The sequence below is a fragment of the Rhamphochromis sp. 'chilingali' genome (assembly GCF_963969265.1).
Source record: "Rhamphochromis sp. 'chilingali' genome assembly, chromosome: 10".
Lineage (NCBI taxonomy): Eukaryota > Metazoa > Chordata > Actinopteri > Cichliformes > Cichlidae > Rhamphochromis > Rhamphochromis sp. 'chilingali'.
The window spans coordinates 24,509,709-24,524,949 of record NC_137937.1 but is presented as its reverse complement, the minus strand read 5'-3'; the positions used below and the strand labels follow the sequence as shown (position 1 = coordinate 24,524,949).

General features: G+C 40.5%; 2 protein-coding genes across 4 annotated transcripts in view; one reads left to right on the top strand and one right to left on the bottom strand.

Moving 5' to 3' along the window:
• The window catches only part of grid2 (glutamate receptor, ionotropic, delta 2), a 539,815-nt gene that overhangs the window by 48,828 nt on the left and 475,746 nt on the right, over nt 1-15,241 (bottom strand). The gene's annotated exons all lie outside the window — the stretch shown is intronic.
• On the top strand, nt 14-1,908 carry LOC308404647 (uncharacterized protein). Of its 3 annotated transcripts, none has more exons than XM_080894801.1 (2): nt 14-1,162; nt 1,692-1,908. In XM_080894801.1, exon 1 carries the CDS (start codon nt 40-42, stop codon nt 1,000-1,002), a length of 963 nt encoding a protein of 320 aa, XP_080750927.1. In that variant the 5' UTR covers nt 14-39; the 3' UTR covers nt 1,003-1,162; nt 1,692-1,908. The 3 variants fall into 3 exon arrangements, with proteins under 3 accessions (XP_080750927.1, XP_080750926.1, XP_080750925.1); XM_080894800.1 differs by having other exon boundaries at nt 14-1,197; XM_080894799.1 differs by having other exon boundaries at nt 14-1,229.

Genomic DNA, 15,241 nt, shown 5'->3' with positions numbered 1-15,241 from the left:
GACTGTAGGAGATGGCGCGCCTCACCTTCTACACCCAAAATGGCTGACTTACCTTCATCGCGGCTGAGACTCTATAAGCCGCCGTTCTGGTCAACGGGCGTAGACTGTTTTGGGCCATACACGATAAAGATAGGTCGTAGAAGAGAGAAACGCTGGGGAATCATCTACAAGTGTCTTACAACCAGATGCGTGCACCTTGATCTCCTCCCTAGTCTTGACACCGATTCCTTCCTTATGTCATTACGCAGATTTATTGCACGCCGAGGAAAGCCATACGAGATGTGGTCTGATCGAGGGACCAATTTCAGAGGTGGGCACAGAGAACTCCAAACGGCGTTTGAAAACATGGAGCCGGACCTCAAGCAGCAACTGGCCAAGCAGACTATCAACTTCTGCTTCAATCCCCCACACTCTCCTCATTTCGGAGGAGCATGGGAAAGGGAAATCAGAGCAGTGAAGTCAGCTCTGCAAGTGGTCCTGAAGGACCAAGTTGTGGTGGAAGAAGTCCTACTCACTGCTCTCATAGAGGTTGAGGGCATTTTGAACTCAAAGCCGCTTGGCTATGCATCGGCTGACATAGCTGACCCAGATCCCATCACACCAAATCTTCTCTTGATGGGGCGGCATGATTCGGCACTACCCCAGGCAGCTTACGGCCCCTCAGGCACTCTTTCTAACAGAAGATGGAGGCACAGTCAGGTCATCAGCGACCACTTCTGGAAGCGGTTCATACAGAACTACCTCCCAGGACTGCAACTCCGACAGAAATGGAGGAGGTCCACTGACAACATGGCTGTGGGACAAGCTGTTATGATTGTGGACTGTAACTTGCCTAGAGGCCTTTGGCCTGTGGGTACCATTGCCAAAGTTTTCCCAGGGACTGATGGCGTTGTTCGAGCTGCCGAGGTCAAGGTTAAAGACAGTACCTATGTTCGCCCGGTAACTAAGTTGGTGGAACTTCCCAAAGTTCCTGAGGACTCAAATGACACTGTTCCAAAATAGAAGGACTCTAGCGGGAGTGTATTTGCCTACAAATACAGGGGCGGCTGTTAAAAGTCCGCTTGTTCACTGTAGCTGTTTTATACTACGTTACCCATGATGCACCTCGGTATCTGTACTTCCGGTTGGGAACGTGTTCAGCGCAGCGCTGCACAGATGAGAGGTGTGTCGGAGGAGTAACGTATTAACGTGCATTCGGTGTGAGTTAATACTGCGTGCGTGCTTACCATGTGAGTATTGTAAGATGAGAGTGAGGCTTGTTGACTTTATCTGTGTAATTTGCTATCGCTAAGAGGCTAGTCCCGTTGCTATCGCTAAGAGGCTAGTCTCGTTGCTATCGCTAAGAGGCTAGTCCCATTGCTATCGCTAAGATGCGTTTTGTTTGGCCTACTACAGGCAGCCTTGTGTTCAGCCCATATTTCATTCCATATACGACTTACTGTCAAGCATTGTGGTTGTAGGTGGATGTAACTATTTACTATGTTTATTCTCTGAATCGTTGCAATCTGCAGAGGTCTGGTTTGCCAATGTATATACAAGCCAGAAATTCATTTATGGTCTTAGGGTGCCATCTAGTGGCCATGAGGTTATGGCAGATTGTATAACATTACGCTGGAAACCCACAGTACTGTATAAGGGGTACACTGCTATCCATAGTGGTTAATACAAATGTTTGTTCTTTCTGTTTACAGATGACCACACACACACACATACCCATATACACACTCACACCCCCGTTACCTGCATGTGAATACTGTAATGCCTCCCTACCAACGCTGTACATCCTGTTGATGTCATCTGCCACCTCTTTAGTAAAGTTATTTGAACTACATCACTGTGGAGTACCATTCCTTCTGACCGAGGACGACTCAGTTGAAGCGTGATCGGCAATCAGTGCAAACATACATTACAAAGAGTGAATGAGCATTTATCATTTACACATTTAAACAGACAGATTATGGTGTCGTTTTTCTGTTGGGAAAAAGGCAGAGCAGCCTGCCTGTTCGGTGACCCCATCATAATTTGATTTCGCTTCATAGAAATGAGTGAACATTAAAAAGATTACCTAGCTCAGAAATTACATCATTAAGCTTTGTATTTTACAGTGAAGTCTCTCATCTTTACTCATAACTGCTACCAGCTCAGAACTGTCTCCCAACAGCCTACACTCACGGCGTACTTCTGCATGTCTTCTTGCATCACTCTCTTTTGACGCTGATTTGTTTGATTTTGAGAAATGTGAGAGCGACTGATGGAAGACAGACTCTGACAGAAAAAAGCCAACAGCCCAGAGATAAACTTAAATTTACTTGCAGTACATCTCAGGCCAGAGATCTAACGCTTCTGCCAATTTCTAAACTTTATGGGTAGTCTCTGTCGCTCTCACAAACGTCACACAATCAGTCCATAGGCGTATGTTTCACGTCTGTAGCATTTAGAAACATTCACGTCTGGTAACCGACTTTATGCTTTTACTCAGTCCAACCAGATTGATCTTTAAGGGCTGAAGTTACAAAGCTTTCCACCTTTCTGCCAGTTTGAGAGAGAACAGGTAGAACTGATTTTTAATTCACAAAATACAACTGGAGGATTCTGTGTAGTGAATGGTGAAATAATACATGCAGTAGATAGGAGAGAATTTGGTGTGTCTGCAGTGTAAGGACAATGACAGAGGGTAATAACATTGTCTGATAAAATACATTTTGTATCACAGCTCTGATGACTGCTGCTATCAGCTTGTGAGCAGTACAGGTTATGCTTGCAACCTTACCGTCCTGCTTTTGTCCACACCACGTGAGTAAAATTCACCAAGCGGATTTTGGTCTGACTGCGGCATAACACTCAAACCACATCCTCACAGCTAGTTCTGTCTCTCTCTGTCTTGTTTTACTTGCATCCCACATGCTCTTTGCTGCCTTTGTTTAGGCTCAGAGAGCATTACAATGAGAGGCTGCTCCCCAGCCAAATTTTCGCCCCAGTTTGCACTAGCTGGCTTCTTGTAGATATATGAAGATCCGAATAAAGATAAGATTAGGTGCAGGCGAATCAATCAGGGCACCAAAAAGAGAGACAACGACTCCCCGTCTATGCATCTTCCTGCATAAATACACATGAGGAAGGTTATTTCAGGACAGGTTCCCTTGAAACGTACGAGGTGATGTGTTGGGATAATTCTACAGTTTCTTTTTGGCTGCATTTTTTTAAAGCTTTAAGATCACAGCTTTTGTATAGTATGCTAAGAAATGGGAAAAAGGTGCAATCATTTATTGAAGCATGTGTAAACATATCCAGAAATACAGTTTATAAGGCAAAAACATAAGTTGCACAGTTCAAACAAGCTTGAAAGTCAATATTTGGTGCGACCAGTTTAGGGTCTCTTAGGGAAGCTTTCCTATAAATTCTTTAAGTAGTCTTCAGGAATAGTTTGCCAGGCTTCTTTAAGAACAAAGGTCTTCTTTGGATGTTGGTCACACTTTTGTTATGATCTCTGTCAAGATGATCCCACACTGCTTCAATATGGATGAGGCTTGAGTTCCACTGTATTTAGGTAAGTAGTTTGTGTGTTTGGGATGATTGTCAGGCTAAATAATCAAGCCGTTGCCAATAAGATGCTTTCCAGATGGTACTGCATGTCGGATCAAAAGCTGCATTTATAGTTCCATCAATTTTCACAACAGCACTGGCTGAAAAGCAGCCCCAAATCCAAGACAGAGCCTCTACCGTGTTTTACGGATGGCTGTAGACACTCACTGTTGTACCTCTCCCTTGACCTCCTCTATAAACTAAAGATGATTTGAACAATATTTTGCGTTTTACTCACTCCATTAGACTAACCATTTCTATGAGTCTTCGGTGAACAGCAGATGGATCAGCTGAGGGGCCACGTGCATCTGACAGGTCCTGTGTCAGGTCTTCGCTGGATTTTTTCCCCTGATGTTTTTAAGAACCAGACTTTCAGGTACCTTTCATCTGCTGAGACCTGTCACTTCTCTTTTGATCTTCCACTTGTCCAGTTTCTTTAAGTTTTTTAAAACACATACAGCACACAATGCCGAGATATACCAAATGTTCTCCTAATAGCTCTCTGGGTGCAAAAATACAATTTTATGCCTGTCAAACTATGTTATCTTTGGGATTTTTCATAGATTCAACAAACAAATTAGGAGAAAATTAGTTCTTTTTCAACAGGTTGCCAGTAACAAAGTGCCTAAAGACATTATTTAAAATTGGCTCTTTGCTAAGTTGCCTGTTATGTGTAGACACAACACTAGCTCCCAGAGGTAGCTTTTTTATAGGTCGGTGTTAAGGGACTTAACAGAGAAGCAAAAAATATCCCTTTGAAAATGGTCAGTTACAAGGACTGGACTGAAGATGAAAATATATAAAATATCTATATTCTTACCTAGTGAATGAATAATTATCTACCTTTTCCAACAACATACTGATGGCCAGGTTTGAGATGCTAAAGCCTGGCATGCAGGTTGCGCCAATTCCTCCTGAGTTGTTTCGTCCGACTGCTCGCTCTAGTGGCAACAGCCGCCTACATCCTTAGAGACGCAATATGACAACTTCTTCACTCCCTCTCCTCCCTTTGTTTCTCTGTTGTTTCATTACCATCAGCTGTCATTAGTCGTCTTTGTTTCTCCAGGAAGAGGGAGTCAAAGAAAAGAGAGAAATTAATCGCCTATTGCCACGCTCTATGAAAATCTTTGCTCAGACCCCGTTAAGCCGATGAGAGATGTGATACTAGAAGAGAGAAGTAATTGGAGACAGATGTTGGAAAGACGGATCATCCGAGACGGATCAGTGAGCCAAAACTAAGATGCCAGCCTTAATAGGATCTGGCAGAAAAAATTATTTCTCTCTGTTTCCTTTTCATCTTCCCTTTGCTCAACAGTATTTTTCATAATGAAGTCTTATGTTATATTTGCATGGCTTTACAAAGTATGAATCTTTTTTTTTGTGTGTGTTGTCTTTTGCAATTTTTTTCCGGCTTTCTAGGAGACCCAGACGATGTGAATTTGTGACAAATATCAAGAGAGGTTCATTTACTTCCTGGGTTACTGTTAGATGCATGCAGCGTTGCTGGGCAACGCAGCACACAACATTGGAACTTAAACAGCCCGCAACAAAGACGACACGCAGCAGTAACTAATTTAAAGAATTATACTTGCTATAGTCTACACAAATACCTTAAAGTACTCTTTAATTGTAAAGATTTTTGCAGTGCACCAAATGAAAACATACCAAGACATTATTAATGCTGACAATGAAAAAAACCCTGACTTATCACAGGAGTAGAATCAAAGGAGAGAAATTATAGTTATATTAGGGCCCCTTGCTCTAGACTATGCTTTACATTTCTATTAAGAATAGAAACAAGAAATGATGTCTGAGAGAGTGCAACTACATTACATGTAATGAAAATATAGATATATTCATCTACATCCAGAAACAGCTGAGCTTTATGCACAGCTGGGTCACGTGTCATTAAACCCTTTTTTGCCGTTCCTTTTAAATTTCTGATGCTTGGCATCAAATTTAAAAGTAGAACGCAGTGACCAGGGCGATTGCTGGTCATGCTGATTGTAGCTTGGCCCGGCTAACTTTGCCCTGACAATGAAGATGAAATGAACTGAATCAGTGAATGTGTGAAGAACTGGTGTACTGTTTGAATAAACTAGCCAGGATTATGTCTCAGGTACCTGCAGAAGTTTCTGAAAGTAAAGGCAGAGAGTCAAACAAATAGAAACTCTCGGAGATGTCTGTGAAATGTTCTCTGCCTAAAAAAGAAAACAAAGGTGGTCAACAACCTCGACACTGTCCTCAAAAAAGTCAGCGAAACAAACACAGACACAGACTGATGAATCTCAGATAAAGTTTCAAAAATAAAGGAGAGTCAAAGGAAGAGCTATGTTTTCTTTCTTTTTCTATAGCCATGCTTGAAAAAAAAAAAGTTGAAGTTGCAAAAACTTGCTAGAAAGGAGACGCGAGAGAAAAAGAAGGACCCGTTAAACTTTATGCATATCCAGATCACTTTCTTTAATTTGAAACTGAGTATTGGGTTTGGCAGAGAATGAGCACTCCGAGTCTCCTTCAAGCAGTCTTTGTTTTTTTTTGATCAAAAAATCATCAACATCAACATTTGCACTGCGGGGTGGCAGAACAGAGAAGAAGCTATAAGATGCACACACACACTGACACAGACAAAAGGCAAGAGAGGCAAAATCTGTCCATGACAAACACAGACGGTGACAGACTGAGACAGACGTGAGAGCAAGTTAAATGTGAAAAAAAAATATACAAAGCATGCTGTGACTTGCAGATGAGACAGCAGCATAGAATAGGAACCTATTCAGTATGCAGATTTTGCTTTATGGATTCCGCTAACAGTCATAAGCATATCAATAGGGTTGCCATTAATACCTGGACAATGCTGAAATAATTACTATAAAAAGTGACACTCAAAACATAAAACACAAGACCATGAAAGTACTCGCTGTCTCTACACAGACATGCACAGAGAACCTTATTTGCTTGCATCCTGCGAGCCCATTTGACAGCTTTCAGGTTGACTAACAGAAATGAAAATGGTGCAGAGAGTTTCTTATAGTGCCCCTCACCTCTGAGTCAGTTCATTTGTGACTATATAAATGCGACTCTGGATCCAGGCCTTTTATTTTCTCACTGATTTTCCAGTTTTCCTTATGCTGCAGGTCAGGGTAGTAAAACACACTACTTCAAAACAGCTTACGAGTATTCCACCTTCTCATTACTGAGTGTCACAATCCATTGGCTTCCATGAGCAATATTGCCGTACCAACAAAAAGGGACATGATGCTATCAGTCCTGTCAGACAGAGCATTCATTACAGAACGTCTGTCTGTCCATCTGCCCATCAACCTATAAATGAGCAGGTCTTGCCGGTCAACCCCTTGATCGCCATATACTCGGTCATGCTCAGCAGATAACACTAAATGTATGAACTGTGTCTCCCACCTTGTGCCTCTCAGTGCGAAGGATCAGTGGCTGACTTCAAGGTCATCACAGATTACTGAGCTCCTCACCCTGTCAACACCAGTGAGACCAGACACTGCGTGTGCCCTCATCTGGCAGGTGGCACATTTCTGCACTGTGGTCACGTTACACATTTTGCAATCACAGACACGCATCAAAAAGAAAACAAGTGAAGAATCAGGACATGTGAATAGAGCCATCCACCTCTGGCATAAATTTGGAAGGAAGAACTGTAGAGATCACAGCCCAAAGAAGGTCGAAAGCACACCATACCACTGTAGCGCTACTTTGGTTGTAAGTATGCAGGCTCAGTTTCAACAATGATCCTGAATGTCCCCTGTCAGTTTAACATGTTAGTTGCCCAAGAGTATAAAATACTGATTAAATGCAGGCTGCAGAGTTCAACGTGCCAGGCCTCCTCTATTTACTTCATTAATATTGGTCTCAGTGGTAAGTTCTGGTGCCAAATGGTTGCAGTAGTGTCAAAAGCCCTCCATAACACCAAGGAGTAATTGCAAGGGAAAACACTGGCCCATATTGCAGACAGATTCCATGTCTATTTCAGATGGAATTTCTATTAAAACTTCAAGTTATCTTACTACTTGTATGGGGGAGAAGAAAAAAAGTCTTGCAAATGTTAATGTGGAAGCAATACAGCCTGATTTGGAGGAGTTTTAATTGGAACCGTGGGAAAGAAATAGTTATGAAGGCGAGGAGAGAAAATGATGACTGATACACTCAGATGCTCTTCCAGCAACAGATTTAGGTGCATGAGTGCTCTCACACCATCAGTCACTGTAGCTCCATCGACTCCCGAGGGTAATTAAAAGAAGTAACTTTTTTTTCCTCAATAGTTTCTATTCATTTCAGAATAATTTGAATTTCACAAAAAAATTCTTACCTGTATAGTACCTGAAAATACTACTGTAGCATATGAGTAAATGAATGTCAATAAGCCTGACACGTAGGATCTGTCAGGGAGCTGAACATCACCATCAGTTAGCAGAGTGACTGACAAGCTGTGCCAGTATTTCACAACACTCCGGTTAATTTGAGTGGTTCCGCAGTCGCACTCGCGCAAAATTAATGAACAGCTGGTGTTTGCTAAAACAAATCTTGTAGATCACACAGTCCCTTTAGCCACAACTTCATTTGAAAACATCTGCCATTATAATACCACTTGACTGCTATTTATGCAGCATTTATGGCCTATCTGACCCAAAGTGATGCTAGCATTGATCACTGAAAGGCCATTACTCTTCCTTGTGTAAACATGTGAGACAGAGTGAAAATCATTAATGTACCTTTACTCATTCAGTCAACACAAGCACCTGTCAGATGGAAAGAAAAGATCAGACACTAGGCTACCCATTAAGTTATGGCTAAGGTTCACAAAAACCTGCCAGGAGTTCGACTCAGACTTGAGGTGAATGATAAGATCTTCAGTGCAAATTAGCTGTTTCTGCCCGCAGTTTGATTGCAGTCCGCTGTAGACTGGGAATGAGTTTGCCATTGAAAGTCTGCACTTGGTTATTACAGATACATTTCAATGTCCACCTGACCACAAACCGCCCATGAAGGAAGAAAGTGCAGTGTGGAAATGAACTCTGCTGTAACTACTCTGCAAGTCGCTGGATGTGTAGGTGTGTGTCATTGGAACTCTGTTCTCCATTCCAACTAGAGGTCATAACTCTGCAATGCATTACTGGCTAAGAAATTTGTTTGTGTGCACCTCCAGACTCATGCATCCTTTGGATTCTTCTCACCTATAGGTGTGACCTAGACATCAGAGATTATTCTACCTGCTAAGATGTAAGCTACAACTCACAGTGTTCATTCTGCTTTTGTGTATCTGGAGGCACATTTCAAATACAAAAAACCCATTTTCTACTTGTGGATTTTGTTCTCTTTGGGTGGCCAGAGTTTTTGTTACTGGGAGCTTAAGTCTGGCTGACTTACAGCAAAGCTTTGCAGATGTAATAAAGTGAGCAGGACTTTAGCTAAACTCCCTCATTCGGCAAAGAAGCTATTACATTTAACATCCACAGACAGATTTTCTTTATTTATTTAAGATTGCATTACACAATTATGTTAGAATGCAACACACTCTTTTCTTAGTAGATTTCTGTTTTGTTTTTTTTTTTTACCAATCTGATACTGTATGGCACCATAAATCCTTTGCATACTTTCACAACCTGCCTTCAAGGTTCTTTGGAAGTGGTTTAATGCCACAGAGGGAGGCTTCACAGGACAGAAGTGTAGCGCTGAGAACCAATCTCCCTCTTGCATCTAAAAAGCCTTGGGCTTGTGGCAATGTTCAACATTAACCCCGAAATTTATACATATTTACAGCAACTCATTTTTCCTCCTTCGTGGCATGCTACAATAGCTGGTCAAGGGTATATGGAAATTAAATAGCTAGTCTATTGATCGTGATGATCAGCTTTTCCACAATTCTGTCAAGTTAAAATTCTAATATCTCAGATGATAACAGGCAAAAAGAAAGAAATTATCCACACACATCTTGAATTTATATTTTTACTACAAAAAGTGTGAAAAGAGGCTATTTCTAAAAACTTTGTTGTCCAAGTAATCCTATAGTTGAATAATCTTCAAACTGAACAACTCTTTAGTCACTTTCTAACTCTTCTTGCCACCATTTGGAAAAAGGGCTCCATTATTATTTTTTTGCAAGCTTTTAAACCACATCACTTTTTAAAAAAAAACGTTTATAGGCATTTTTTCTGTTTGCATGACTATGATGAAGCTGGCTGACAAAGTTGCATTGGTAAATTAAGGAAAGATGTGCAGTGTTAAATCTGTAAAGAATTTTTATTGATTATAGCTCCCACAAGCAAAATATTTTTCTCCCCTATTTCCTTTCCATGTATTGCTTGAGAGGATCCTCTAACTTTAATTTTTTTCTTCGCTATCACTCTTTCCCTCATTCGTCTGTTTCCTTCTCTGTCCCAAATCACTCTCCCGTTGGCTTCACTCCAAATCCTCCTTCTCTTTCTCCCTATGTAGTTCTCCGGACTGTGATGCATGGCTGTCTGTGTTCTCCAAAAGTCCATTAGTTGCTGGCACTGGGCTGCCTCCTCTCCCACAGACAGAGATAAAGACGCTGAGTGTGGCTGCCCAGTGAGTCGCATGAAAATGAGAGGACAGTGGAAAAAGAAGTATGGAGGAGAACAGGGGAGAAAAGAGCGAGAGGCACAGAGAGAGAGAGAAAGGAGTGTGGATGTGAAAACACCTTGATAATGAAGAGAAGCCCAAGAGTATAGGTGAAGTGAAGAGAATGAATGGAAGGGATAGAAAAGGGGATAGATGATGCAAACACAGAAGGAGACATCAAACAGAAAGGAGTGAAAAAATGAAGACAAACACCATTGAGCGAGAACCAGGAGGAGAAAAAAAAGAGGAGATGAAGGAAAAGAGCAGGACATGCAGGTGAAAGAAAAGACAGAAAGAGAAGCCTTCTATTCACAGTGAGAGTGGTGTAGACATAAGAAGACAACGGAGAAATAAATAAAAGGCTAAGAAATACCAGAGAAGAGGGAGGGAGGAGAGAATGAAAAATAGAACGGGTTGAACGTGAGGCGACGATAAGAGATGAGGGTCAATTGTAACCAGATATCCCACCACGAAATCATTAATAAAATGCTTTTTTTTTTTTCTCTCTTAAATTCCCCCCACCTCTTACTTTGTCCTCCTAATTAATCTACAGTCCGGAGATTAAACTTGCCCTTTCCACTTTCATTCAAAACACAGGGGACTGAGTGATCCATTCTCTGCTTTTTCAGTTTCAGCCTCTTTTTATCTGGGAAATTAAGATGTAATCTAACAGTCTGCTTCAGGTTGCAGAGTTGGCTAGACATGACGGAGAGCAGGCAGATGAAAAATGTGTTTAAAAACGGTTATTTTTCTTTCTTTCAGCAGGAGCATTTGGCTCTTTGAATAATACTATTGTCTAACTTTCACAACTTTGCTCTTTGTGCTTCTATTGGCCTAATTGCTGTTGTGCTCCCTTTCATATTTCTCTCAGCCAGACTGTGTGCATTTTAATCTCCAGCAGGGCCTATAAATACAATAATTATGTGCTATCTTTTTCATCTTGGACTTCAGTAATAGATAAAAAGGAATTCAATAAAAAAAAAAAGTAATCCTATTGCCTCAAAAAAAAAAAAGGTTGTTGGAATGTTTTATCATTTTAATTACTATTTGGAATTGAGATTGCCCTTTTAAATTATGGTGTTGTCTGTATTGTAAAATCAAAATTCTTTTATGTGTATCATCTAATTGCTAGAAGTTTTTTTTAAATCAATTTCTCTGCAATAAGTAGATAACTTTGGTATTATTTTTTCTGCATGGTTATCTCTTGTTAGTCTATGGATGAGAGAATGTGGGCTGGCTCATTAAAGGTGTAGGAGAAATCATTAAGGCTGCAAACTTCTATGTTTTGAGTAAAGTGGATGCTTTTCAGGAAGAAGAATACACAGTTCTCAACAGTAACTGCCCACAAAGGCTAAGATAACATGCTTTTTTAGATTACACTACTATAGGATAGATTAAAACACGTGTTTTTGCTTAAACTCTCAAATATGCCTTATGCTACTTGCCAAAAAATAATCAAAGCAGTTTTTACTTCAATATTCAGTATTCTTATTCTAACATCTTACACTGACTACAGGTTTCATCTCCTCTACCTACACAGCTTTTATGTTACCCAATTAACCACCAACTATGTAAATGAAATTACTCCTAAATAGTTTTACAAGCGAGAAAGCTCAGCTTGATTAAAGCAATGCCCATGGAGACTGACCGATACATAGCTGTTTGTGCTTGCTGATGAATAAAGTTTGATACAAACCACTACAAACCTTCATACACCACTCAGCTCAGTTAACGTAGACAGCAACATACTGACTTTTTTCATACTTACTAAACACTAAATCTTAACCTTAGAGCGCTAAGAGGACATCATATTCTTTAAATTAAATGCTTGTTGCTGGTTATCCTCCAAACATAACTCTGCTTGCAGACTTTGGAGAGACTTATTGTTGAAGTTTGGTTAAGTATTAGTTACAACTTACAAGTACACAAATACAGCTTACAACTAGTTACAACTACAAGTAATGCATTTGGCATCTAAAGATACATAAGTAGGTATATTCTTGTTAATTTGGGCTAAAACAAAAACATAAGCAGCACAACCATATTTTTTAAAGCAGTTTAGCTAAAGACTACTTTTAACTTCACATATTTAAAGACCCAGATCCTTTATATACCTAAAAAATAAACAAACAAGAAAATCAAAAGCATAATAGCAAAGCCTCTGTGTTTGCAAGATAATATCTTTAAAACTTTAAAGTAAAAGGGGAAAAAATAAGAAATATTTACTAAACACCACAAGTAAAGAATGTGAAACATGTTGGGGAGATGATTTGTTTCTGCGCTTGTCTCTACCAAACACATGAGAAGCAAACTGTGACATGTTTCCTTTTTGTTAGTGTCTTTAAAAACAGCACAGCTCAAAGAGCTTAAACAGTAACTTAAGACCAGCTGGAATGTGAGTTTATCAAAGTTTGCCATCTTGTTGCAGGGGAGAGGGGAACATGCAATGGATTGGATATTGTTACGGCAGTGTTAAGCATGGTTACGGGTACATGAGAGTGCATTTCATAGAAGATCACCAAACAGAATTTCTTTGAACCAGAACCAGAGTTTAACCTGTGTTTGGCCTGGTATTAGGCTATTCTTCTAATTAATTGATGACCAGTAACTATAAAAGCAGCCGTTGGTGTAGAGCACTCAGCTATGCGTCAACACAAAACCACAATGGTGTGATCCCAGCAAATTCTCCCCAAGGCGAGACTGTGCATGTATCAGTGAACAAAAACCTACATTAGAGACTCCACAGACCTCCATTAGCATGTTAAATGTTAAAGTTCAAGACAGTATAGTTAGAAAAAGGCTGAATAAGTATGGCTTGTTTTTGAAGGTTTGTCAGGAGAAAGCTTCCTCTCTCTAAAAACAACATGGCAGCACGGCTTAGGTTTGCAAAGCTGCAGCTGATCAAACCAGAAGACTTCTGGAACGATGTCCTTTGGATAGACGAGGCCAAAGTGAAGATGTTTGGCAAAAACCAAACACCGCATATCAGCACAAACACCTCCTACCAGCTGTCAAGCACAGTGGTCTGGGTACCTTGAAGACTCTGAGTCGACCACAGACTCCTCTGTATACCAAAGTATTCAGAGGCAAATATGAAGCCATCTGTCTGACAGCTAAAGTTTGGCAGAAATTTGGTCAGGCAACAGGACAATGATCCCAAACACAGCAGGATATCTACAAACCAAAAAAGAAAACTAAAGAAAAGGAATCGAGGTGTTAAAGAACAAAATCAAAGTGTAGATCTCAGTTCCAAAACTAGGAAGTGATAAGGAAATATCCACTGTGTGGGGGCCTACAGGTGATTGTTGGGTAATCAAGGGACTGAAAGGGGAAGCAGCAGGGTCGATAACATCACACAGGGAGAAATCTTTGCACTTTTTTTGCACCCTTCTGCCAAATATTGAGGATGTGTCCTGCATATGTTGAGGACAGTGAATCATGAACAAGTGCACGTTGCATTGCCGGGATTACATGCTTGCCTGGACAAGCTCACATACTCTTCTGGGGAAGACCGTTAAAATGAGAGGGGGAAAAGTAATATGGACCAACAAGGGATTTTTTTTAAACCTTCTGAGCAGTTTCTCCTATTTTCTCTAACGTATTTCTACAGGACGTAACCTTAAATCTCTTGGCCAAACTTGTTTTTATTTTTTCTTTCTTTCTTTTTAATGCAAAAAAAAAGTTTCTTGGTTACAAATTGTAAAGCCGTGTCACAGATATAGAGCTTTGCATGAACATGCAGATATACCTTTATGACAACAGACCTGCATACAGCAGTATACTGTGCGCACACACACACACCTACACTAAAATGTAAACACGAGTTCACAAACACAGATGTGTGCTCGCAAGTGCTGCATTAATGCAATTTATATCCAGCAATAAAGCAGGTCTATAAATTGCTGCATTCATTTGCTGACTTTCATTGATTTCTTTGTGAGGTGCTGTAATTATTATTAGACACAAGAGGTATAGCGCGGGATGAAAGGGAACGAGAGGAAAAACACACACTGACTCGGTGAGCGAGGGAGGCAAACAGAGGAAGAAAAAACTAAATCCAGAAGAAGACTGTTGTGCGGCTGTCAGATGGATTGACGCTTGGGCGGCAGAAGAAGGAGAAACCGATACGAAGGCAATTTCGGCATCGTTCTTAAATATAAGAACAGAGAGAAGAAAACATAAATAGATAGAAATAGATAACATAAATATTTCTTCTTCTCTTCTTTGAGTTTTTTTTAACCATACCGAACCCTTATCTCCTCTCCTTACTTCAATACTTTCTCTCCCTCTGTTCCCTTCACTCTATGCCGATTTGTCACATCTCCAGCAAACATGCCAGTTTTTAATCAATCACCACAGCGAGCAAGGATGAACTTCCATCTCTCCCTCTCTCCATTTTTGTTTAGCATCTATAATTCCCTTATTTCAAATGTCTCTTTCAATCCTTACAATCTTCCCTCTTTAATATGGAGAGTAAATTTACCCCCATTTCCTTCGTCTTTAGTCCTCTTTTCATCTGCTTTCCCCAAATCTCAGTCACAACACAGAAACACTGTCATCACATAGGCACAGAATTGTAACAGCAGGAAAATATGTTTGCTGTTTGGGCTTGTTGTGTTGAATTCTAATGAGCTATCAGGCTCTGCAGGAAAAGAGCTTTCTCTTTTTCCTGTCGGGGTGATTTGCACTACTAGAAAATAGAAAATGAGAGAGCCCAGCAGCCAAAAAAGGCATTTTCTGGTCATAGCATAGCTTGGATTATTACAGAGGATATTGCACCATGGCATAGTGACAGATATATATCACGGGCTTATATGGCTCAGCAGAGATTTCATTCAAATCCAATAAAATACATGACAAACACATAAATATGGCATCAATTTTTAAAAATCTAATGAAACGGGTCTTGCCTCAGCCCCTCTTGTAAGTGCACCGTGTCAGAGCACTGGCTCAGGCACAAAAATACCGCAAGTGTCACTCCGGACTACAGAAGCGCAACAACATCAGCAAAAAGAGGAACCAAGAGCACACGAGGAAGAAAGAAACAAAA